Below are 27385 nucleotides of genomic sequence, written 5' to 3'. Positions count from 1 at the left end.
AAACATAACGAAACAGAAATAATGGGACTTGTGAAAAAATAACAACCAAAAAGCAGGGGTTTTCAGTTAAGAAATTACAATAAGATAAATAAATATGCAATAAAGAGTGAGTGAGAGCTTGCCACGAGTAAATAGCTGCAGCTTCCACAATTTGTATAGACTGTGGCTTAGGACTCTTGCTGTCTACAGAATTTATGACGAAATAGCATCGCATCATATGCACAAAATACAAATATAGTCGGTTATCAACGCAAAAGAATTTCTCTACTTCCACTGGGATTGAAGAAAACTATCATCCGACGGTTCGTTTTGAGATCCGTTCCTTCCTTTGGAGTGCTGTCACCTGTGGAATACCTCCGTTTTTCCCCGCACGATTCAGATGTCTGTTTGTTGTTATTGTTGCGAATGATACTTGCAAGGGGACACCATCACAGGAGGCTTCAGAACACACAGTTTTCGGTGTTTTTTAGCCGCCATTTGGTGCGCATTTTACTCGTTCGTCGTAATTCGTCGCATAGCGGCGCTGACAAGCTATTATATCCATACTTCGCTTCCTCCTTGTAAAAATTTTTCACTCCTCCATGAAGATTTTTCTAAGGTGTCTCGAACGATTGATGTTGTGAATTAATAACTAAATGCACTATTTCATGAGAAAAATTGGCCAGTTTTTATAGCCATATGAATGCGTCCCAATAAATGATGCCTTTGTGAGTGTCCGCAATGAAATTACGGTGTAGACAATGGTAGAAAAGCTTGAAGTTCTCCAATTAATTTGGAGATCAGCTCCCAAGCATTGCATGCGAAGATTGTGAGAGTAATTGGATCATCTTCCATGTAATTGGTTCAGGACATATTCCTTCCCGTGAAAGTGGGATATCGACGTACAGGCAGCGCTACGAGTGACGACTACCATAATCTGATTATTATGTGCGCCCGGCGACAAAGTTGAGGCCATTATTTTAAAATCGTATACTCTAGTATTCGTGGATGATTGACCTTTTGATTTATTTGCAGGATGTTGTTTACAAACGCGAGGACCTGTCTCCTTGGCAACCAGTTGTTGACATGCTTCCGAGGATAGTCCACGAAAATTTTGACGTGCACTTTTGTTCGATTATGAAATTATCCGCACGCTGGCGAAATTAAGGTAAATTTAAAATGATAACTGAATCATGTTCTCTGACGGATAAAAGGCGCCGGAGTGCGCCAATATTCGAAGTTTGATCTCCTATGGTTTCATTAACACTTGTGTGTTTTCCTTTCTACTTACGCTTTATACGGCTTAACAATTAATATAACCTAGCAAGTATCTGAGCGTGTCACGAAACGAGTCGTAGATTTTGTGTAACTTTGCAAACTTCTCTTTTATGCATAAGCAGGCTGGTATATCTTGTTGTTCGACACTTTTTCCTTTTCTTGAAGAGATAATAAATCAACTGGATTTGCGTTGTAAAATCGGGTGTGTAGAAACATTAATTGGCCACTTATTACTCAAGAATAGCGAAGGTATCCTGTGCGTATGCATAAGGTATTCTTGTGCATTGGTGATTAGCGGACAGCCTTAGTGAAAAATAGCATTAGTGAGTAATTTTGTATTCCTGAGCAAATGTTGCTGCAATGGGAGGGCCGTATGAAGCTCAGTCTAGTCTGAATAGTCAAGGGTTACGGGGAAGGGTTCTGGATGGTGTGACCAATGGTCTGCCTATATCTCCATTGAAATCTCCATTCTCCAAAATTTAATAGTAGTTAATGTTAACAAGTGCGTTTGACGGACAGATCCAATATATTTTGGTATTTAACTTATTTTTTAGTATGTAACCTTTTTATGATAAGTAAATCATTAATCCGTGGTGATATCAATGCTCCGTGTATAGCAATTTGTGTGCACACAAACTTGGCCAAGTTTGTGTAGTTTCTTACTTACCATTGGTGTGTTATGGAAGATAGTTATAGTAGATGAATTATGAAATGCTCCGTGGGTAATGCTCCTAACCTTAAACTATGTAAGGATCGATCCTGCTGAAATTTTATGTAATTCTTATTCTATCATTGACGCCTATTTTTTATCAATGTATTTTTGCAAATGATGAAAATGCTCGTCAATCTCAAGTAATTATTCAGTCTAAGACCGATTGACTAAATGCCTGGTGGGCTATGCTGTAACTCAAAGCTTCATATTGTCTTGCCAAAAGTAGCTTCGGAAACCGTATACTCCATGGTTGAAGCATCAGTAGCTTATCAGCATATACTACCGGTAGCTTATTGGTATTCTCTAACATCCAAAGCTACTTCCATTGCCCCCAAAAAGCTACTTTGGGAGCTCCACGAAGCATGCACTTGAGACCCACCGATTCAGCTTGCTACCATCAGAATACTTAGGGACACATCAAAATACGTACAAACTTTCAGCATACCACTGTAGTAGTTCCATAACATTTAGATGAGGCATAATCTAATCCTGGTGATCTGCACTTAAGGCAGGCAAGCTGGTGGTATTCCAAGATGATTGAACGTGTTTGAATTTCCATGGTGGAAGTTGGCTTCGAATTGAATGTTTTGACAGTGGCAGCACTAACTTTGAAAATTGTCCAGACACTCCTTTTAATTCAACAGAGAAAGATAAAAAATTGAGACCTGTGTTGTGATAACTCTTTTGCTAACTTCATTTTTTCCAGTTGCCTCCGTTATTTTGAATTTTCTCTCCATGATGCCTTAGGAGCTCTCCCACCCAAAATTCTCTGGATCATCAGTTCTTTTTGCTACCTGTGCAGTGGGAGTTTCTCTTGTAAACGGGTTTCGGGAGTATTTGCACCAAAGTGTCGTGGTGGCTTGTTTACTATGAAATGAGCTCCAAATTAACAGGGGGAAAAAGCATAAATGAATGTATTATTGGGTAGTATCTTATCATTTAATGGATGGAAACAAGATTATAATGGATGAACATATAATGAATGTAAACATTATAATGGATATGTAGGGACACTGGAACGAAAAGATAGCTCTAATTTCCATAATGTGTTTACTTTGCAGTGAAGACTTGTTGCATCAGTGCATATATATTTTCTGCCAGCAATTTTTATTTTAATAAAATAACTTTGGCAATTATGTGAAGTTAGCAAAGTTTTTTTTTTATTTAATAAGAAGCATTTTCACCACTTAATGCCTGAAAATATCGGTTATATTAAGCATTTTTTTTGTTTGGCATGCCCTGATAATCTTCTCATTTCGCCTCTCTTTTGCCACATTAATCTTTTGTACTATGTATCTAATTTGAGGTCCTCCGTAGCTGTTTTCTGTGTCCACTTGTCTGTTGAGCACTGTTTTTCTGACTTCCATTGGGCTGAGGTTACCTCTTTTTGATTGATTGTAATTACAATTTTATGAAAAAAGTGATAATTTCAAAAATGACTGCCAATTGAGACCAAAAAGAACCACTTCATTTTAATTGTGTGTTACTTCTTCCACTTATTAGTTATTTATTATCTTAGTCAGGGAAACTATTCAACAAAAGCACTTCTAATACCACGCAGAACTTGTGAGCGATTGTTTTGAGAAATTAAATATTTTACAAAGTGCCATCATAATCATTATAATCAGTGATAAAATTTTGAAAGCGCTAGTAATATGTAACACCTCCTGAGATATCAGAGCATCAATTCTTTTTGCTACCAATGCAATGGATATCCAGGAATCGACTCCAGTCACTTTGCTCATATATTGAAAGTTGCACGTCTATATACCTTTGCTGCAGCATGAGCTAAAATTTTGTGGGAGTGTTTAGAGCGTGGTATGAAGGTGCTCAATGACATTACCCATGACGTCACCACTGTACCTGTAGTGATCTAGAACAAATAATGGATCTAATTGGAGCTTGCTTTGAGCATTCCAGACCATTGATAGTGTGTTCATTTGGTTGCACTCTTACGCTTTAGAATGCCTCCATTGATTGTATTAATGCAAATGTATAAATTATATTGAATCCCTGTTCTTAGTGAGTTAATTTTTTTCAGTATTGAATTTCACGATGTCTGTTCAGAGAAGAGAAAGTGGTTTAAGGGAGAAGAGTGGCAGGAAGAGAGGGAGTAAGGTTAGTGTTTAACATGTGATAAATTTTTAATTTAACAAATGTATGTTATTTAAAATGTTGAAAAAAATCATGACTTAGGTGAAATATTGTAATTTTTCCAACCTTATCCTTTGTGATAACTCATAAAAGTTTGTTCTCTTAAATAGAATAAGGGCTCTTCATTTGATGTACCAGTGAATGATAGTCCTTTCAAAATGGAGCCTCCATTTTTAGATTCAGCTGATGGCCTTGTTTCTCTGAAGTATTATCAGGAAATGGAAAAGAAGTTCTCTATAGCTTTGAAAGAAAAAGATATTGTAGTTGATACCTTGAGAAAAGATATTAAGGTAAGCTAATTCTTAATTATCCTCTATTCATTTGCTGAAGTTGTTGATTTAACTGATAAAAATTATCAACCATCAATAAAGGCCGTTTTACACGGTACACAGAATTGTGCAATCTGACGTACGTGCGAAGGCGCAATCAAAATTGCGTCGTGTAAAGCGGTGAATTGCTAGAACACATGTGAGAATGCGTGGATGCGAGACGGCAAAATAGCACATGTTCTAATTTCGTTCATGCATTCGTGCAATTCCACACCATTTTAGAAATTAATGCAGCTCTAACCTGTGCAATTCAGTGTACCGTGTAAAACGGCCTTAAATCATTATTATCTTTCTTTATTTCTGATCCAGAAAGAATTCAAAGGCAGTCACCTGTGTTTCATCCATGCTAATGACTTCAAGATTTGGCATGGATACTCTTCTTGCGATCAATTGTGATATGTACTTGTTTTTAAGTATTTTTTTAGTTTTTGACCAATCAAAGTTAACCCTTTTTTCGCACCTCATCAAAAACCAATACCTCTAGCATTTTTCCCATAGTAATGCACATCAATAGTTGAATTCTAAAGTTTAAATTTATTTTTTAAATATTTATGAGGAGTAGGAATTACATACTACTATATAAAAAGTTTTACTTCTTAATTTTTTGTCATTTAGTTACGTATTAGTTTCTAAACTTGAATACTTACAATTTCTTTGTTGACCATAGTGTGATGTGGGGAGTCCCATTAGGAGGGTTAGGGGAAACTCATTCCCCATGAGTTGTGAGCATGTAGTTAGGAAGATAAGGATTCATGCACCGCTTAGGAGATGAGTCTGTCCCTGGTATTCTTGGGCACCATTAGTTGATGTTGGACATTCATTGGTGAGGTTTCATCAGTTGCCTAACTGTTCATACCATTAACTTTTAGAGTTTTTTTTTCTTTTATTAACGGCAACAGTGCAGTAATGGAATATAGTAGGTATGTATGAATATGGAATTTGTATACCTAATGCCCTGATACCACTACCAACTTTTCGATTATAGTAACTCTGCCAGCTAATTTCTAATACGAAAAACACCCAGAGACACTTTGATGGTTACTCTTAATTCTCTTAATTCTATCCTTCATCCTGGGGTACTGATGATAAATGCAGAGGGAATTTTCATCATTCAATTTAAAAAAAAACAATTCAAACCTATTTTTCATTTATGAGGCTAAATTGGCTCATTTTGACAAAACATTTTAACGTTTACTGAAATAAGTTATAGCAAATTAAATAATGGACTACATAAGAGGCGATATATTGGCCTGCCACTCTAAAAGAATTATACCAAAAATAAAAAAATGAACAAAAAATGGTAACTTCAATTGCTTATGCACAAGTAAAGAGTTGAACACCACCATGCTGTCTGCCATTGCCTGCTTTGATGGAAGGATAGGGTAAATTTTCTGCATCTCTGTCAACTCATTAACTGCATTTCCATTTTTTGGTCACTTACGTTTCCTCTTTTGCCTCCATCATTGATGATAATGCAAATAAAGCTTGAACAAATCTTTGGGCAGTCTTGAGGTGTGTCCCTTTTGCTGGCTGAGATAATTTTTTTACTCCTTGTTTCACAATTTGTGGGTATTTTTTAAGAAATACATTTTCCACCGGCTGGAGTTAATGCAAATACAGTTGAACCTTGATCTATTGTTTTTCATGGGGATGGACCATAAAAACGATGAATGCGGGGAAACGATCAATGCGGACTATTGTGCTAGGTTGCCTATGTCCCAGGAAACACAGGATTTTTGCAAGCAATTATGATATTCGTTAAAGGATTCAAACAAGGTTTTAGCTAATTACAAGAATACTTGTAATTAGCTAAAAAAATTAGCTCACTCTACCCCCACCCCTACCATCATGTGCTTTGGCACTTCATGGCATTTTTTGCATATGGAGAGCTTGAATCTGTAAAGGAAATGTTTCGTGGTTTGGTAATTTGATTTTTATTGATCCATTTTGATTTAGGTTGTTGAAGAGGAGAATGCTAAGTACAAGGAAAAATTACTGGGACTGAAGGAGAAATTCAAAGATGCTACTAAGAATATCATTCTTGCAGAAGAAGCTTATGCCTTACTAGAATCAAAGCATAAAAAACTAATAGGTATGCAAATTTGTCATTCTTGCGTGGCCACTCCGGAATAGAAACAAAATTTCGGAGTTTTTTTTCAGTTTTCGTCAGTGCATTTTCATTTTTTACCTGTAATTTATCAATTATTTTCCTTCTGCAATGCTTTAAAGTGGAGATTACCTATTTCTATACATAATTGTTAATGGCCTAGTATTCAATGCCTCACTATCATAGAGGTTTTAATTTTCATGGTGTTAGAAGTGTTGTGAAATGCATCTCTGTATACATAATTAAAATTGAATCTTTCATTGTATGCCAGTGAGAGAACTTGTTAGTAGTTTAACATGTAGTGTTACTGTTATTTTATGCAATACCTAATATTGAGTTGTCCGACATTAATCGTGTTTTATTTCTTGCAGAGGCACATGAAGAATTAGAAAATAGAGATAAAAACTCCAGCCAGGCAGCAAATGATGCATTAAAGAAATTAAAGCATGTTGAGGATAATCTCCAATCAGAAAGAAGTTCTATGGATAAGAAACTTGAAGATTCTTGGGTATGTCTGTCTCACAATATGTTACTCATAGTGGATGAATACAGTAGTTAGTTCTGACACTTGCAAGCCTTGTGAGCTAGTCAGCGGAGGAAAAAAAATGTCTGAAAGGGTTCAGAAAAAGAGCCATCATCCAAATTGACAGAGAAAACTGCTGTCTTTCCCATTTCATATCCTGTCGCTTGAGCCAACTTCTAAGTATTGCTGTTGATAATCTTCTTGACCAGTTATCTTCCTGGTGTCTTCAGCTTGAAGATGCTGCTCTGTTTCTCTTGGTCTAATATAGTCCTCCTTCAGTGCATTATGTAGTTGTCTATCTGATTGCTAGTTAGTTGCCTCTCTGAGCACCCTCTTTTAAACTCTTGTACTCTTGCTGGTATATTTTTAATGTTTTACATGTCTCTCCTATGTACTTGCTGCCACATAAACACAGTACACTGTACACATCTTTCTGAAGGTCAAAAAGTATTTTTTTCCTTTGGTACCAGAAGTGCCATATTTATCTGAATATAGTCCCCCCTTTTTTCCAAAAATGCACATAGTAGAAGTAAAGGGGGGACTACATTCAAACACATTTTTAAATTCTTTTCCCAAAACTGAAGCCTCAAAATTAGGGGGGGGATTATATTCAGAGAGGGACTATATTCGGAGAAATATGGTAAATCTCCCATCTTTGTTTCACTACTGAATCGGTTGACAACGTCGTGTTTTCTAGTCATCAAAATCTCCATAATTGTTAGAAATCTTCTAATCGCCTATTTCCTTGAGAATTTTAAATTTATTTTTAAACTATAACATTTTCTTCTTCTTTTATCACCCTGCACAGTGATCAATCGCATGACCTTCTTTGTGATTGTACACCTCATTTACAGAGTACCAGATGCAGAAGAAAACTGCCAGAGACTGAAAAACATGAGGAGGATGCACAGTGGAGTTGGGAAAGGGTATACAGTGGGATAATAACAAATTGGGGAGAGTTGGTTAATGAGAGGGGATGGAAGTTGCCCAGCATATACAGTGGAACCCCAATCTATTGTTCCCGCATTGATCATTTTCCCACATCCATCGTTCCCTGAGGTATCGTTTTCCCGCATTGATTATTTGAAGATTGCGGTCCCGTCGTATAATTTTCCCACATCCATGGTTTGATGAAAATGAGACGAAGTGTTTACAACGTGTTATTTGTGGCTAATAATGACAGACACATCTGAATTTGAATCTTCCCCAGGAGTTTGAACTACTATAGGGAGAAGCTGAGTGCCATGGGATGGTTACATTGGCACATTTCCCAAGATCCGCTATCCTCCTCCATTCAGCACTCGCCTCCCCCCCTCTGAAGTTTTCCTCTTCTCCAAAATAAAAAAATGGTCCCATCTTGCGCAGGAATTGTATTGAAAAGACCTTAGCTTCGAAAAAAAATATCAAGTTACACGAGAACAATAAAAACATGTTTCATGCCTCTCCGATTCTTGCCCACTGAATATTTTCAGCCTATCTCCTTCAAATTTCCGAGTTTCTGGAGGTCAACTGTTGCATGAATTGCCTATTAGCCCAAAAGGTGTCTCACAATAAATTTTGGCAATCGGTATTATACTTTTATTAGATTGAAGTATTATTAATGTGGACGTAATTCAAAAAATAATTATACCAAACATGATGACTTTCTATGATGTTATTTAAGCATTTTAAGCAAGGAAATGGTTTGAATAATATGTACAATGGTGATTTCTGGAGAATCTCGATATCCTCGCAGCTAATTGTGAGCTTCTTGGCCATTGATGTGGCATTTTTTTCTAAAACGGCATCAGGTTACAATCTACGAGCTATACTTCAAGTCTCACTTTTCAGAGTTCCTAATGAAGCAATGTCTTCTCAGGATATTTTGTTTCTTCCTTTTAGCAATCTGAATTCGTCTGCTCATCTAGAGCTACACTACGTATTGTAAGAAATGAGTGGGTTAGTTGCCTTCTTATTAGAACAAAAAATTTCATTGCGCAGTCATATGGTCATGCTTCACCCTCTGCAGTAAGATCTGCTTACGCCGAACACGATAGCATTAGTGCTGAACTTCACCTCGTACGTACTTTCCAGGGTGGGTTTACTTAAAACCAGCGGGTGTTTTCTGTGTGGGTTCAATAAAGTCCGATTTCATTCTCATTAGTTTTATTTTTATTCGTCTTCGGACCATAGCCCTTCCGAAGAAACTAGTGAGAACTTTAAAAGATGGACTGAAAATAATTGAAGATGAAGAAAAGAATCGGGGCTAGAAGTACGTGAATATTGCAGAACACCTCGGCTTGTCCGCTAGCACATGACGGCAGGGGTGGGGGTAGAGCGAAATACTAGGTGAAAAAAAGACGTGGGGTGAAGCCGAGGGTCACATAGGCATGCCGCTGACGATTAACGCAACATTGTTAACACTTTACACATTGCCTCAATCATATTAAAAATTTAATCGTTAGAAAGGAACATTTCAAATAATAAACTATTTTTGGCCTTTTTGATCCATCTCGCAACCAATCACTGCTTCGGTGAAAGCAGTTGTTTTAGCATAACATGCACATTGCTCTCGTGAATATGTGTACTTTAAATGGCATTGGATGGATAAGAATTTTTACATCAGACAGAAATCCATAAAGCAGTGCAAATGCCGAGTGGAGTGCAAACATTTTTTAGCAAGGTTGCTTGTTCCTTTAGGATATTTGAAAGAGATATAAGTCGAATCAACAATATGACCTAAGTGTTTCGATAAAGTAATAATATTCCTGTAATCAGCTAAAATCTTGTTTGAATCCATTCATGAATATCATAATTCGCACAAATCCAGCGTTTCCTGGGGCATAGGCAACCTAGCCAAACATTGATCGTTTTCCTGCATTCATCATTTTTTTCATCCACCCCCCTGAAAAACGATAGATCGAGGTTCCACTGTACAGGGTTTTGCTCAGCACGCAGCACGGGAGTTTGCGTGTTCATCCTGTCTGATTGCGAGAGGAGGAGTTAAAGTGAATAAGGTAGATTTCTTCTCAAGGGTTTGTGTGCAAAAATAATGGAAATGGTAGAATATTGTTAGAGCTCTCAACATCTAAAAACAATTATGATTTTATCATAATGTTTTACTGCAGCTTAGTTGAGTTTTACAATAAAACATATATCTTGCCATGAGTCCAGCTTTTTTATAAGCAGGACTTCATGATAAGTGGGCTCCTGTGTATTTTATATACAATAGACCCTCGTTAATATGAAAAACCTTATTACAAAGTTCTCATTATTTCAAAGTAAATCGTTTGTCCTGACAAAAAGGCCTAACCAATGTACAATAAAAGATATGCTATCACAAATTTTTTTGTTATTACGAGCCTCAGTTCCAGTCCTGGGGGTTACAAAGTGAACTTTATTATGAAATTTCACGGATAAGTAATGGCATTTGCACCCTAACTAACAGCGTTTTATAACACACCAACTGCATTTTTATGCACTACACTACGTCATAATCAATGCGCTATGCTTAAGTTCTCTTTGTGCACTGTGCCCAAGAGCGTCAATTATATGTAGTTCTTTCTCCAGTAGGAGATACTTAAGTACCCACGCATTATCATATAATAAACTTCCTTACTGAGGAGTCATTGTAGCCCACTCATTACCGCTCGTAAATTGGATGTACAGTTAGTCCTCTACCTGCCCACATTTGATTTACGAATTTTTAGGGAAACGAGCATTCAAAAAATTTAAGTGTGCCTGAAATTTCAAATTTGGCGCTTTTCGAGTTGGATGACGCATGAGAAGGACGCAGTGTGGCAAAGATGAACTTGCACTTTGGGCATAATCTGAACAAAATATCATTGAATCCGGTGTGAAGTCAGGAACTGTTCAGCGTTTGCCCATTTTTCCTTCCCGCAGACAAGCATGAGTTAACGCACAATTGTGATGCAGTGTTACATTCTGCAGGATAACCGCACTCCTCGATGCCTTGCATAGGTTTATCAGCTTACAAGCAAGGTCTTGAGGAATGCATCATGTTCATCTATCGAGGACTGAAGTATTCGGGAAGATATCAACCCTGGATTACGTCATGCTGCATTCTTCATTTGAGAAAATGAAACGAATGTGCTTGTTTTTATATGTTTGAGCGTAATTAAATCGTGTATATTATACACTTGTCTCTGAAGCTATTTTGCAGTGCGACTATCAATTCGGGAGATGAGAAATTTTGACAAACCAAGTTTTATTTGGTCGATTCCTAAAAGAAACGTTCATACAAACTTTATTATAACGAACCTCCAGTTTTTTGGTCCCGTGAACTTCTAACTGAGACTGCTGAGATATAATAACGAGAGACTGCTGTATGATTTCTATTTCTGTAATTATGGAATTGATGACATTGAATAGTTATCAGATTGCAGTGTGTATTGAGGACTCAAATTATTCGCTAATTTTCACCTTTCAGAAACTTATCCTGTCCAAAGATATGGAGATAGAAGAATTGAAGAAAAATTTTAAAACAGCTGGAGAGAGTAATTTAAATATTGACAGTAATAATGAAGCACTAACTTACAAGAAGGTAATATTCTGTTTCACTCCTTAGTGCCAACAACTTTTATTTTATGCTGCATCATGTTGTCTAATTTAATTTTCCTTTAAAGGAAGTAATGTGTTTAAATGGCAACATGCATGATTCTTATAATGTATTTTCCATCTCACTGGATATTTCAATGTGTAATCTAGTATGATGTAAAGGAAATTCTCTGTGTTATGTTGATATGAAGTGAGAGTAGGGATGGTCGGATATCAGATACCTCGGATCCAAATATCTGCGGATATTCCCTTCATCGAATACATTGGATCCAAAGTTGCGGGAGACATCATATCTGGATCCGAAATTTTAAATAACAGCTTCAGTGAATGCAATGCCCCATAGTGGTGGAAAGAGTTTCAATTCTCTCTTCGAATGTGCAGTCGCATGCGATTCTTGTCCTATTCATGAACCATTTTGTTTGAAAGCTCTCGCAGAGGTTACGTAGCAGAATTTCAGCCTTAGAAAATAAAAAAAGGCAAAATATGACTGGCACATAATGTGACTATTCCCAAAAGACTGAACAATCATCGGGGGAATCTCAGCTTCGTAGGATAATAACCACGTCAAAAGTAACTACGTCACAGAATTCATAAAACCACCCTCGGCCGTCCATCGGCCCATGCCTCTGTTGTTGTTTTTTTGTTTCCAAAATAACATGCACCATAAATCATTGTTTTCTAAGGAAAATACCAGATTACACGAGAACAATTGAAGTGTGTTTCATCCCTACCCCATCTCACCAACTGACCTTTCTTGACCTACCTGCTTCAATTCTCCGTTTCTAGACCACAAATGCTAGGTGAGTGACTTTCTGGGCCCGAAGATGTCTCTATAGCTTCAAAAATTAGATGACATGCACGAGATTTAAAAAGAATTAGAGCAAATGCGACGCATACCTAACGATATTTTTGTTTATTTTTCAGCTCTAATTGATTGCCACTAAGTTTTCTATTTACAATTAGACTATACTAATATGCAACATTGTCCAAACAGCACAATTTTCAAAGAAACAAGAGCAGCATTAACCCCTCAAAAAAGTAGAGACAGATTGGAATGGCCAACTGCATATGTCACATAGCGCACTAGGCTTTGCTTTGAAGGCAACGACGTCACTGAAGCAAGATCTGACTTGTTCGTCCTAGACTCCCTCATTTGTAGCCTCGTTGCTTGAAAAACGGAGGGAGCGCGCTCCTTCCCCTCCACTTCTCCTTTACGCACTTCTTTGTCCCACCACTTCCTCATGCTGAGTGGTCGAGCCCCTCATCGCACATGACGTTAATGCTGTTGTAAATACTTTTAATTGTGTTGCTGATTGCACAGTTGCAATTTAATTTAACGATATACTGATAAAAATGCATTTCATTGTGTGGAAACATTTCTATTGAGATAAGGAGAACCAATGTATGCCATGTGCGTGCACTGTGGCATGAAATTATCGTGAGGAAGTGCTAAATCATTCTCACCATACATAAGCATTTTCGGGTGAAACACAAGTCGGTATGCGATGAGAAAGTGACAAAACTTGGGGGAAACGTGTGTGAGGAAAATTTGAATTCAGTCGATGGCAGGGGGGTAGCCAGGAATTTTGTTAGGGGGTCCAAAACCAGGGGGAAAATTTTTAAACGGCAGGGTACAAAGTAGAGGGTTTCAAACTAATTTTAACACCCTTCATAATCGAAAAAAAAACTTCATTTTTCAAAGAAATCTTCTGGAAATTCATGATTTTTCCTTATTTCTTTCCTTTTATGAAGGAAAGTAATTGTGTTTTTATATTTCAGGGAGCTAGCACCCGCCGGATGTTCCCTCTCTCGCTACGCCACTCGTCAGTGGTTTATCCGAAGATTTATCATTTTTTCATTTCCAAACCCAAGGGTAACAGTTTAGGTCCTGAGCATGTAAAGATGTTTTTAAAAACAACTTGAGAGCCTGTAAAAATGATTTTTAATGCATAAAAATATTAAAATGTGTATGAAAATCTAAAAAGCATTCCTTTGATAGTATGTACCCAGAATAAACTTGAATAGGTAATTGCTTCGTTTAATAGCAGGAATTAGAAAATCTATTAGGATCCGAAAATATCCGATCCGAAAGATCCAGATCTGAAAATCAAGAATCTGATCCGAATCCGGTTCCGAAAAAAAGTTCTGGATCCATCCATCCCTAAGTGAGAGTGATGAGTTTGTGCCATATGAATGGATTCAAGAAAGAATTTGTATTAGTTAGAAGTCATAAAGAGATTCTGCTGAGCCATGTTTATCAAATCCTTTTTTTCCAGTTACTCTCAGAGAAAAATGATCACATAAAACATCTTGAGGAGAAATTGAAGGATGCTGTCATGGAAATAGAAGAATGTTCCAGAACCATGCTAAGTCTGAAGTCAGAGAGGTGAGATTCCTGCGTAAAGCAGTGCACATTAAACTCTGAAACCTTTTAGTTCTTTGTATATATGCATGTATGTAGAAGAAAATGCCAAAGGTCCCATTCATTAATATATACGTATGTGCCTTGCTCATTTACTAAATGGTACATATTTATATATCCAAGTGGTACAATAGAAAACCTGCAGCACCCAGAAATTTGTAACACTCAACAGGTGTAATATAATGGGTATCTCAGCTCATTCTTTTTTAAACGGAAATTTTCTGAAACGAGTTTTGCCTTTGCATGCTTATGAATCTTTCCCAATTGCTAGCTAGTCATGGTTATGTACAAAATTTCCCTTGATCTAGTGATATCATGTGCTTTTAATTTTTTAAACATTGAGTTTTGATGTCATTTGCTATGATTGTTATTTTTAGTCATAATTTGTGGGAGTATATATACTGTTACTCTCTTGGAAGATAGCTCTTGATGTATAGTTTTATAAAAGTATAAATTTTTGCATATTTTCATGTGATAATTTGATGAACTCTCTGTATCATTGACTTTTTTCTTGAAGGTCTGCTGCCAATAGTGTGATGGCTTTTCCTGCTGAGAATCCAGGTGTTGGTCTTCAATTCAAGAATGAGGAAAAGCATTTGAAACATCAGCTGGAAACACTCAGCCACAAGGTGCTAAGAAAGAAGAAAAGCCACTGAGTGAAATCGTGATAGTAATTATGACAAAGCTGTTTTAGTGTATAATATCACTCAGTTTGGTGCAGTTGAATGTGCATGAAGGGGTATTTCACTATGTGATTTATAAAACAAATTAATGTCTTAATTATTTTTGAGTAGGACTTTTCAATTGGCTTGTTTGTAATTCTTAAATTAGAAAAATCATGGTAGAGATATCATTTTAATAATGTGCTTAGCCATCCTTATTGATACTTTTGGCTTGTTTCTTACAGAACGAGTAAATCTCTTCTTTGAGAAACACTGGACCAGGCAATCCTTTGGTGGAATGCTTGAATATATTTTAATACCAGGAAATTTTTCTATTAACTATTTATCTTTCCCTAATTTTGATGGCAACAAGTGTTTTGTCCTAGATATGAATGTATTTTCTGCTTTATTGAAAGCTTTTTTGCCTCGGCTACAATTTAATTTACTTTAAATACTTTATATTCTGATGTATGCACCTCATTCATATTTTTGCTTTCCTTTATCTAATATTATTTGATTCTTCCAGCTTTCACTGGCAACAGAAAGGCTGAGGCAGTTTGAGAGAAATGAGTACGGACTTAATGAAGCATTGGCGGAAATAGCTGAAATGAAACGACAGATACGTATCCGGGACATGAACATAGCTGACTTGGTGCGTAAAGTAAACACCTATGCTGTTAATCCTGAAGATGTCCAGGAAAATAGGTTTGTTCTTTAAAACCTTATCTTTAAACATTTTATGTAAATTCTAATCAAATTGAATTTCATTGCTAAATGGATATCAATTAGAAGATTTTTTTATAATTCACATCTTAACCCATTGGCTTAGTATTTTTTTAGCGTTTCACTTACCGAGGATTACGATTTATTTCTGCCAAATTCTTTAAAAGAATAATATTTTTTATCTACGCATATAATGTTGCTATTTACTTGAAAATTTCACTTGACTACAATGAAACAATTTTGAACGTTATTTAATTTTTTGTTACCAGAATTTTGAATTTATAAAGCGATATTATTAACAATAGCAAAATTGTAACTTTTTACAACAATTGTTGTAATAATGCAACAAAGTGAAATTTCGAAGGTAAAATTGGAAAAAGTAATAGTGATATGTGTGTTTTTATGTATATTTCTTTTTAACAGTGATCAAGTCACTGATATGGAAACAATCAAACGTTGAATTCATTTCAGGAAATCTGTAAAAAAAATTTTGACTCATCAGTTCCTTGAGTGAAAGTTGCCATCATACTTTGTTTTTATGCGTATTTAATGTTAAATGTATTTTTCTGGTTTGTAGGTACTCTGAACTATAATATAAAATAATACTATTTAAGGTAAATTTCTTTATCTTCATGGTTTTTTGGTATGAAAATCCTTGAAGCATTCGGGTATTTGAAGAGCAACACAGCACTGCTCACACTCCCACCGACTTTCACTATATTTCAAACTGGAGACAATATCCTGAGGAACTTTCACAACTGTTGTAAAACTTTATCCCAAATCTATCTCTCTTGTTGGGATTATACTTCTAAAACTAAGTCTGCCGCGAAACTTCATAAGGCTTTCATCGACAGCAAGATTTTGTGAAGGGCAATATATAGACTGAAATATTTTGTTCACGTACTGACTGATGGGAGAAATCTTTCTTAGCCTGTCATTTTCATCGAGAGTTGAATTATCAGTGAAATGCAAAAATTTAGACAGCAATAGAAAGTGTCGATAGGGCAATACTTTACCGAAGAAAGGAGTTTCAGTGACCGCTCGCAGACTTCAATACTTTTGAATTTTATTTTTCTTCACCTGTGCCATCGAAACACACAATGCAAAATATACTCATAATTCTTCAGCAGTGGTTGGAAACCATTCGCCCATCAAACTACTTCTGCGATTCATCGCTGCATTCAAAAAAGTTTCAGCAAATCTGTTAGTCTCTTGGCAGATGAACTCCCAAAATTCAGGTTGCAAAAAAGTGTAAAAAAAATCGGGTTCATTGGCATTTCCCGGTAAATGCCGAAGCACTCTCGAGTTCGTGCCAGGTGCACCACAAAAATTAAACTTTTTCACGAGGTTATTACATGTATTCCACATTCAGCAGTCCTCCTTTACTTTTTTTCTTTACTGGTTGACGCTCAACCTCTTCTTCACTAGAGTCCTCGCTACCTGTCTCACAGTCCGCGGTTTCATTGGTGCTGTCCCGCTCATCGGACGAATCTTCATCACCACTACTCATACTATTACTCTCAAACAGAGCATTCTCGATATCGGTACTCTCACAGTAATCCATTTTTCTGCTTGCCATTTTCGCAAGGAGCACAAACACCGACGAAATAAAGCCTTACGTGCTTCCGAACTGACCATCTAAATGCCAAACCCAGGGTTTATATAGCCGTTGAGAAAAGAAGAATGTCTTACAATGTGATTAGTTCTGATAATGTAACGTGAGCAACGAATGTCTGAGTAAGAATCAAATTGATAGAAAAAGCGAACGATAACAAAGTAATTGCTTCTCACCAATTTTCAACCCAGAAAAGAAGGTTCTCAAATAACTGCGTATTATATTGCCAGAGATGTGAATCCGATATCAAAACACAATTGTGAGCAAAGTATAAAGAAATAAAACACCTGTATAAGGATCAGGTTAGGCACCTGCAGTGGAAGTGAAACACAACACTACGTCAGCATTGATAGTAAACCGATAGATGATTTTGAAAGGGAGACGGGCCTCTGCGGCCATCTGCGGAGAAAGAGAGGTTCATAATCCAAAATGAACTGCTCACTTGCAAGGCAATAATACCAAGTGAATCGTGACATTGATAACTAGACATTACAAAGTAATATCATTACAGCCGTCTGTCAGTCTTGTTATAAACGCACGAAGCAAAATTTCAGTCATTTCAATGGGTGCGTCTGATTCCACGAAAACGAAGTCGTCTCGTTTATGCGTCCTTCTTATCGTCAGCAAAGATGAATAGACAGTCAAAAAATCGCCTCCGATAAATACTAAAGGTAATCACTTTGAAAACAATTGCATAAACAGTGAATAATAAGTGCCTATGAAAGGCAACGGTTAGGCCTTCATCTGTAAGTAAAGATAACTGGCGGAAAGACGCACCCCTAAAAAATGGCAGTTATACATTTTGAGGTAAAGAGTAAAATCACTGTAAAATGATAGCTGCAAATGCATTTGACCTAAAGAACAATGTTTTTGTGATACAAATGTAAAGATTTCATCCAAATATTTTATTCCGTTAATTAATTAGGCGTGTTGAAAGACAGCGCTGCATTCAACCGGCGAATCGCCGGCTCTTTAGTTTACGGCAAAGTCCCGTAGGCCGGCGAATCGCCGTCTCTTTAAGCCAATGGGTTAAGTCTTACACAATTGCCTCAGAAGAATTTAGTTTTATCTCATCAAAATTTCAGGCTTCTCCATACCCTTCCTTCCTTACCAATACCTTCACTGCCTTCAGCTCTTGGTTATCTCTTGCTAGTATCATGCCACCATATAATGATGTTGTTAATTATCACAGTACTTTATAACATATGCATCATATGCCTCTGGGAAGGACCCAGCCATGACACTCATGTTATGTTTTTAATAAGAATGTATTATTTTTCCTATTCAGCAGTGCTTTGCCTAGTATTGAATTGTCTCAGTCCAAAAAGAAGAGGAAGAGAAAGAAAAAGCATGTTTTCCATAGACCTAATCTTGGGAATCATATAATGAATGCGGTTCTTACTTCATCTAAGGTTAGAAGCTCATGATTCGTACCTTTTTCCATGTTTTGATTAATTATTATTACTTATCTGAGCTAATGTTAAGTTACTAGATTTAAATTTTGAAGTTATTATCATTTTTTTACTTCCATTTTCCATCAATTACTTTAATTAAGGTTAATATGTTAGTGATTACATTTTCCTAATCAGTTTCCTTTTATTTTATTTCCTCCAGTTCCCAAGTAATTATTTTCAGGAAGAAAGGAATAACAAGTTAATTAAATGGGGTAAAGCAGTGAGGATATTTTGCAAATCTTCACATGTTTTTCACAAGGAAATGTCCAAGCTATCTGGACTGTCATTACCAAAAGTAGTTGAAGGTATGTAGTAAAAAAAATGGAATGGAAAATTATTACAGTGGCTTATTGTGACATTGTGGCCCGCAAGTGATACTTTTTTCAATGGTTGGTTCTTGAAAGTGCATAGATTTTCAGCCACTCCATCATAAGTGACCACTGTCTGCATTACAATGATAGCTTTTGGACTTTGCCACAGTTACCAGTATACTATCTTGGGATACAGGGATAGCCACCCACCATATGGGATCAATATCCCAGGAGGAAGGATCCGGTGGGGATCCAACATGATTTCTCTGGCTATTAGAACGATTTTATTTTTGATACATTGGTGTTGCAACTGATCCTCTTTCACACCACATGCTCATATATATTTATATGGTAAATATTATACAAGGTTTTAGAAATACCGGTTTAGACGAATGGCAAGGGTCAATTTTATCCTCATTTGAAAAAGGCCAGATTGGCGCCCATGCGATGCCACTCCACGTGACGTCACAGGGACCTAGTTTCTTTACGAGTAGATGGGAGTTTTACATCGTCTGAGGTTACCAATGCAGAGAGTGCCTTTAAGTCTATTGTTGGATATCTACCGTATAAGCACGTGTAAGAGGCGCACCTTTTTTTCCCAGAAATTGCAGCCGAAAATGGGGGTGCGCCTCTTACACAAACGTCTTATCTTCCCCCCCTACCCTTCCCCGGTCGCAAGTCCAAGGGGAACTAAGTGGCCTTGGTTTTCAGCGTCAGTCATATGAAACCCTGGGTCAAAAACAAGCGGCAGGCAGGGGAGTTTCTCCCTTGGTGACGTATTTTTAAAATGCTCCTGTTTGAATTTCTTGTAAGCATTACGCCGTCACGACGGTACCCCAGAGGTGAACACGGAAAAGATCGCACAGGGTTTTTTGCTCCGGAGGGCGCGCTAAATTTACTGCCACGAGTGGGCATCCTGCGGCATTTATACTGCATATAGTAATCGCTTATCAAACGTAGAGAAACGCGTAGTTTTGAAGGACATACAGTGGAACCTTGTTAAAGCGAGTACGGGCTATAGCGACACTCCCGCTATTACGATAGATAGCCGATGCACCGTCAATTGACCCTATAATAAGCGTGTTAAAAAAATTCGTTTTTACGAGACCCTTTCGGCGTTGGCTCTCGCCATAGCGAGGGTTTCACTGCCGGAAGACGACTCCTTAACCTCTGTAACTGCTAGCGATCTGTTAGAAATGAAGTTAATGGAGTGCTCAGTCTCAAAGTTATGTGGTAAACTGTCGTTCGATAAATATAATGATTGATGAAACAATGCTTTGCATGATTTTTATTCAGTGCGGCGCTTATAAATTGTTTGAATAGTTAGTCGTTATTTGAATAAGGAAATTTAGTGATGCAAAAAAACATCGCCTTTCGTCTGGATTTATGCTTACGTTTATTGGATAGATGTTTATCTGTCGCCGCACCACTCCTGTTCCTGTATATCTGTTCGCAACAGGTATATTGGCTATTATTTGCTCCACCTCCGGTAAAGCAACAATTCGCTATAGCGAGTGTTTATTAGTGCACCGTGGGGTGTCGTTATATCGAGGTTGCACTGTACCTGGTTAATCGTCAACATCTGTCTTGCCAAGCAATTTCCATTATGCTGACGACCTGATTTTTCAAAAATCATCTTCAGACGCTAATATGAGGATTTTTGCAACTGAAAATTATATTGGTATCAAAACCTGCGGTTTAAAAAATTCGAACGAGTGTGTTCATTGTTGGACTAAATGGTGGATAGAAGAAATCGGAAATGCTTATAAGTGAAGGGCGCTGAAGGAGTGGTCGAGGGGAAGGAGTGCGCTCCCTCCCCTCCGTATTTCAAGCTACGAGGCTACGAGCGTAGGAGCAAGGGAAGAACACCTCCGATCTTGCATGTGACGTCGTTGCCTTCAAAGCGAAAGGGCAATGGCGCAGCAATGTAATATACGCAGTTTGCGTCGCCTGAAGTTCCCAGTCCGTCTCGTCATGTTTAAATGCGCTTATGCTACGCTTGTTTCTTCCGAAATTATGGTGTTTGGACTATGTTGAATATTAGTAGTCTTGTTTTAACTATAAATCTTTGTGTCATTCAATTAGAGCTTAAAAAAACTTAAATGATGTCAGATATATGTCGCGTTAGGTCTCATCTTTTTAGAACCTCGTGCGTGTTATACAATTGTTGAAAGATATCTAGATATCTTCGAGCTCTGCAGGTGACTCACCTAGCATTTGGCCACCAAAAACTAGGAGAATTGAACCTGAGACCGAAAAAGGTCAGTTGGTGAGATGGGGTAGGGATGAAACACGTTTCCATTGTTCTCCTGTAACTTGATATTTTCCTATTTTCGTGTGGGGTCTCGGAAAGGGAAAAAAACGGCAGAGGCATTGACTTATGGAGGGCCGAGTGTGGTTCTGTTAAATCTACGGCGTGGTTATTATCCTACGTCGCTGAGATTGCCCCGATTGTTGTCCAATCTCTTGGGAAGGTTCATGCAATGTGCCTGTTGTGTTTTGTCTTAAAATTTTCCATGGCTGCATTCTATTGCAATACTCCTGCGAAAGCTTTTAAACAAAATTGTTCGTGAGTAGGGCTAGCATCGTAGAGCAACGGGGCATGCGAAGAGAGGGTCGGAACTCTTTTTACTCCCTCTTATGCCGCTATTACCGCCGCAGTTATCAAAAATTCTTATTTCGATTAGCATTGAAAGAGGAAATTTCGATAACTGTCGAAATTCCAGGCATACGTCTGCAACACCGCACAATAAGATAAAAACATGCAGCAAATTTTTTTTCTTTATAGCTTCGATGCTCAAAATAGGGGTGCACCTCTTACACATGTGCGCCTCTTACACACGCTTATACGGTATATACAGCATGCTCCCAATTATCCGGCTGCAGTTTATCCGTGCTGCAGATTATTCATGCATGAGTTTCTCAAACCATCGATGTTTTCCGTGATCTTTATAGAAAATAAAATCCAACGGAAAAGCACCAGTATTATTTTATTTTAATGCAAGGCTACTGCAGGGGTATTATTTCATTGGAATTCCCTTCGTAAAACAGAATTATTCAATTTTCTTGCTGGCAAGGAATGTTTCAAGATGACTGGGAAGTCTGCTGTAGTATTTCAGAAGAGGATGAGAGGCTGGGAAAAACTCTTGATTCATTTGAGAAGATCCTTCAATTGCTAACCTATGGTAAATGAAGAAAAATTTTATCTGCGATCTTAAAAAGTATTAGGTACTTATACCACAAATGCGTAATAGGGTAGTTTCCGTCATCAAAGAAAACGAAAGGCATTGATTGCGATTCGTTACCCTCCATTACTGTATTCATAATATACGAATTATTTGGTTTTAGAAATACCGGTTTAGACGAATGGCAAGGGTCAATTTTATCCTCATTTGAAAAAGGCCAGATTGGCGCCCATGCGATGCCACTCCACGTGACGTCACAGGGACCTAGTTTCTATACGAGTAGATGGGAGTTTTACATCGTTTGAGGTTACCAATGCATGCATGAGGCAAAGAACTCTGGGAAACATGTCTTAATAATCACCTATTAAAACTGCCTAAGGTCGGAAAGTTTTCTTCGTTTGATGTGGTATTAATAATCTTTTTTTAAGCCAAGCGCTACCAGCTAGCATGGTACTCAGCTACCTGCTAGCATCCTGCGACGTATCAGCGCTCAAAGCCTCGCCCCAAGGTCACCTCACTTGCGGCAGCGGGAACCAGAAGGACGTCACACGGAGTTTTCCCGGCATCATACTTACCCGTCGCGTTTTCGCGAGCTTGAAAATTTTCACTTTTCATTTAATCGCGAAAAATAGATATTGTCAGTTAAAAATCTAAAAGCGTGAAATACGTACTCCAGGATTAATAATCTTTCAATTTAGGCAATAAAAAAATAATAGGAAACCACCCTATTATTGCCTTGGCCTCGCTTGTGGTTGAATAGAGCACATGAGAACTGGAGATATTGTCGCACTTGGGCATGTTTATGCCGCAACCAGTCAAGGTCATGCAGGAGGAAGGGAATAGTAGAAGTGCAGTTATCGCAGGAAGTGGATGCAGAGACAACGGAGTTTGAGATTGCATGCGTCACAGTCAGACATTCGCCTGCGTGGACAGTTTTCCGTAAGCCCTGGTATCCAGAACTGCCGATATGCGATGGCGTGATCAGGGAGCATCTGTTCCTGTCCACCAAGCATCACGGTGGGCGATGGCGCTCAGTGACCATGGATCTGCGTCCCACAGCTGTTTCCTCCCAGTCAACCTAGGTGAGATGTGACACTGTGGCATGGTGCCTGAGAGTGTAGTTTCTGTCATCGCACAGTGGTTTTGAAGCATCCATGCAAACCACTCTGAATCTGTGACCTCGCAGCTATGAGTGCGTGGTTCTCGGGAACCTAATCTTAAATTGAGCAGTAGGAATACGAGTACAATCACGTTAATGCTCGTAAAAATATCACGATCGTGTGAATAATGCTCTCAATGAGTCGGGGAAGCAACCTATAATAACAGACTCTGTGCATGAATAATAAAAAAATTGTGTGATTTATATAAATTATGAACATAACAGAAATCAATGTGAAAGTTTGGTTTATCTGTGTTTTCGGATTATTCGTGCCGCCTCTCCCCATCACAAGCCCGGATAATCTGGAGTTTGCTGTATATAAAATTTGTAGCATGTTAATCTGTGCAGTCACACATTAGGGTCTATCTCAGTCTTATCAAGTGCTACAGGGATGGGGTTTGATGCAGAATCTCTGTACGCACATTATAGACTTAGTCCCAGACTTAGCTACAGCTCTGTAGCATTGTAGCTTGATGGGCTCGCTGCACCATTTAGTGGCTGTGAAGGTAATTTCTTGAACGCTCGCGATTTAGTATGTATATGACAGGGAAGCCGACAATGCAAGTGAGTAATTACTTTGTAACAATTATTTCCAAATCAGAATCAATTTTACACTTCATAAAATCTCATTTTCGATTCTGATTCTTGGCATAGAATCGAAGAATCAAGGGATCAAATCAACCCATCACTTGTTGTTGCATTCAATTATTCCATTTTTGGTTGGACTATTTACCTGTCAAATACCAAGCCAGTCCCCCAACCCCCTGCACAGTTTCTTACTCTCCCGTTCCTACCTTCCCCTGTTTTCTCATTCTTGCCCTTCTCCACCTAAGTGCAATTAGTTTTATAACACAAAAGGCAAAAAAATTCCAATCATATCTTTTTTGATTATCTACATTTTGGGGCTTTCCCCTTCATTCAGATAGATGGAAGCTCCACTTTATACATCTATGATTTTCTTAAAATAAGCATAAAAATAATTGCATTTACTACTTTTATTATTATTAAATTCATAAGTTTAGTGAATTCAAGTAAATCAGTGAAATTCAATTTATCTCTTCACTCATGCATATTGATGGACATCTTCATTAATTCCTTCTTCAGTTAATTCAAAGTAGTGGAGAGAATGTGTCATCTCTTTTCATCTATAAATTCGGAGTCTTTTATGCTATTTTACTAAAGGCAGTCCCATCAAGGAATACATTGCCATGCATGCATTGGAAGAAACTACCACTCAGGTCTCTAATGATACTTCATCAGTCACCAGCTTTTTTCTTTCTGGAAAAAAGGATGTGGGGGAGCATGATAAGGAGGGAAGGTTGAGTTCTAAATACCATGGCCTAGCAAGAGGAGAATCTGAGATACTTGATGGAAGTTCTGTCAAGAGCGGTGAGTATGCTGTGGAATGTGATTTGAATTTTTGCTTATTTAATGTGGCTAGATTATTTTGGCCAAGAATTAATATAATTTACTTAAAACCCTAAATGATTGTTATACATTAATTCAACATATCCTGTCAAGGTTGCTCAGGCACTAACCTACAGTATTTGGAGTATAACTTTGTGTAATTGAAGAGGTACTACAGTGGTTGAGAGACAAATTTAAGGAAATTTCGACCCGAAATAATAAAATTGGCTTGGAAACTACGATTATGGAGTGATATTTTTTATCATCTTGCGTTCTATATTTTTTCTAAGTAATATCACTGAATATTGCAGCATTTAACTTTAAATGCCGTCCATGAAAACATTGACTTAACCGTAGGAGGAGAACATGTTTTATCTGTGGATTTTATTTCCAAAAAAGAAATATTTCATCTTAAAATCATAGAAAATTATATTTGTCATGATCTTAATTTGTTCGAATTTGTGCTAGATAGAATACTCTTGGGTGAGGAAATGTAAAACCAGGAACATGAATCATTTTCTGTGTATCATTATGAATAAACATATTTCAAACTAGACCAGTGGTCGGCAAATGGCGGCTCCAGAGCCGCATGTGGCTCTTTAATTCTTTAACCCTTTCACGCCGGACGTTGGGTGGAGCTGCCGGGCATTTTCATACACAGAACACCTGATGTCAGGTATAGCTGTCATGGATTTTTCAAGTTCAAAGTTTGGGAACTGCTGAATTAGGGTGTCAATTCTGAGGGTGCTTGATGAGGTGTTAACATGTACATATTGCAAACGAAGGTGGGCGATGAAATTGTTGTGAAAGTAGCCCCTTTCCAAATCAAAACTTCCCTCCAATGGGTCCCACCACTCATTAGTAGTGAGGAGGAAGGTGACTCATTAATCTGAGCATTTAGGATGTGTGGGGGCATGGTTCAGTGACATTTTTATGTGGGCATCAACTTTTAACTTAGAGAAGCATTGACTCTTGTATGTACTGAAAGATTTTTGTCTTGATCTGTAATTTGGAATGGCCTTTATTTGTTGCATATTTCTTCCTAGGCATAAGTGACTGCAGATTGGAGTCCAAGTGTTGGAATAATTTACTTGATAAACATGATCATTATCATGCAAATGAAAGATATTTTCCTGCTGATAGACTCGAAGATAAAAGCAAGCCAAGTAAAGAAGAGAATTTGCCCCCGAAGGTGGAATCATTCTATCCAAGGTGGGATTATACTGCAAAATTCCTAGAAGTACTGTAAACCTGTGGTTACTTTATTGCATTTTGGATGAATTTTTAATTTCCTCTCCTTTTGTACTTAACATATATCTGAAGTTATTAAATTAAATTAAAGATACACATCTCAACTTCATTATCATGTATCTGCAGTTTCAGTGGGTTGTGTTGAAACAGAGAAATTATATTGCGCTATTTTTACGCCATACTTCGGGGTTACTTCAATAAAATTTAGTACTTCACTAAAATTTTCTGTTTGCTACATCAAGTTGAAGAGCAGGTGAACCAAGCAAAAACTGCATTTGCACCACCAGGTTAAATTATTAATATCAAAAATAAACTGGGAGGAGATAAAACTCCAAAGGCCGTAACATGGGGACCTCATCGCAGGTGCAAACAAAACACTGTGTTGGTATGATGGAACAAGATGATTCTCAGCAGTGACCAACCCCAGCCTCTCTACCAGAAATCCTTCTCAATCACTTGCTCAACTTGGAAGGAACCTTTGCCAGGGTTGAAGGGGCCTCACCAAAGCGGCTTCCATTGAGTTATCAGACACACACGCACACTAAACCAACACTTACTCTGTGGGCTAAACTCTGGGAGAAATGCTCGGAATTGAGCGATGGTAATGTCACCTGGACGGGAGATGCCTACCGCTTTCAGAATCCAAGATTCCCTTCTCAACACAAATGAGGGTATAAGCTTCGCTTCATCAAGTTAAGCCCACGTAGTAAGTGTTGGCTGAGTGTTAGTGTGTGTGTGATTTCCCAACGGAAGCAGCCATAGCGAGACCCGTACAATAGGGCGGATCGGAAAAATCGATTTTTTTCAAATCCATCTGGCCCAATGAAAAAAAGTTGTGGGACCGATCAAAAATAAGGCCTAAAAAATTTGAGACACCCAGGTGAACCCCTGACCCTCGCTCAAATGCAATTTGGGGGGGGAAGGTTGAAATACGAAAAATATAGTATTTATTTAGTAAACAAGTAACTCTGCAAAATCTATTGGAAATGACCATAAAATACTATATTTTTCGAATTTCGACCTTTTCCCCCCAAATTGCATTTGAGCGAGGGTCAGGGGTTCACCTGGGTGTCTCAAATTTTTTAGGCCTTATTTTTGATCGGTCCCACAACTTTTTTTCATTGGGCCAGATGGATTTGAAAAAAATCGATTTTTCCGATCCGCCCTACTGTACAACCCACGCAAAGGTTCCTTCAGTGTTGAGTGAGTGATTTAGAAGGGTTTCCGGTTAATAGGCTGGGGTTGGTCACTGCTGAGAATCTTCCTGTTCCAGCATACCCGCATAGTGTTTTGTTTGTACCTGCGACGAGGTCCTTACATCACGGCTATTGGAATTGTTATCCCTTCCCAGTTGACCTTGAGGCAGCTCACTCACTTTATGTATCAAAAATAAGTTTTCCTGTAAGGTATTTTCACTCTGAGTTCAGCACTAGTAATGATTGATAGTAGGAGTCAGCTGGTTTTTGTTAAGAGAAACGTATGCAATGAATTGTTATTTCACCTTATGGAGATTTGATGGTCCTTCTTTCACACCTTAAAAAAATGCAACAACTGTCA

General features: G+C 37.8%; 1 protein-coding gene across 2 annotated transcripts in view; it reads left to right on the top strand.

Moving 5' to 3' along the window:
• The first annotated feature begins 991 nt into the window (after positions 1-991).
• Positions 992-27385, top strand: part of LOC124171691 (centrosomal protein of 290 kDa-like) — a 71923-nt gene continuing 45529 nt past the window's right edge. For both annotated transcript variants that reach the window (XM_046550946.1, XM_046550945.1), the window contains exons 1-13: positions 992-1147; positions 4011-4087; positions 4234-4413; positions 6409-6544; positions 6931-7067; positions 11512-11625; positions 13916-14025; positions 14579-14690; positions 15250-15428; positions 18350-18473; positions 18676-18820; positions 24353-24559; positions 25624-25789. In XM_046550946.1, the coding sequence (XP_046406902.1) occupies positions 4025-4087; positions 4234-4413; positions 6409-6544; positions 6931-7067; positions 11512-11625; positions 13916-14025; positions 14579-14690; positions 15250-15428; positions 18350-18473; positions 18676-18820; positions 24353-24559; positions 25624-25789 (1673 nt within the window). In that variant the 5' untranslated portion in view covers positions 992-1147; positions 4011-4024. The remainder of the gene's footprint in view (positions 1148-4010; positions 4088-4233; positions 4414-6408; positions 6545-6930; positions 7068-11511; positions 11626-13915; positions 14026-14578; positions 14691-15249; positions 15429-18349; positions 18474-18675; positions 18821-24352; positions 24560-25623; positions 25790-27385) is intronic.

The sequence above is a fragment of the Ischnura elegans genome, chromosome X, assembly GCF_921293095.1.
Source record: "Ischnura elegans chromosome X, ioIscEleg1.1, whole genome shotgun sequence".
Classification (NCBI taxonomy): domain Eukaryota; kingdom Metazoa; phylum Arthropoda; class Insecta; order Odonata; family Coenagrionidae; genus Ischnura; species Ischnura elegans.
Note: the sequence above shows the minus strand (reverse complement) of the source record. Positions and strands in the feature narration are given on the sequence as shown.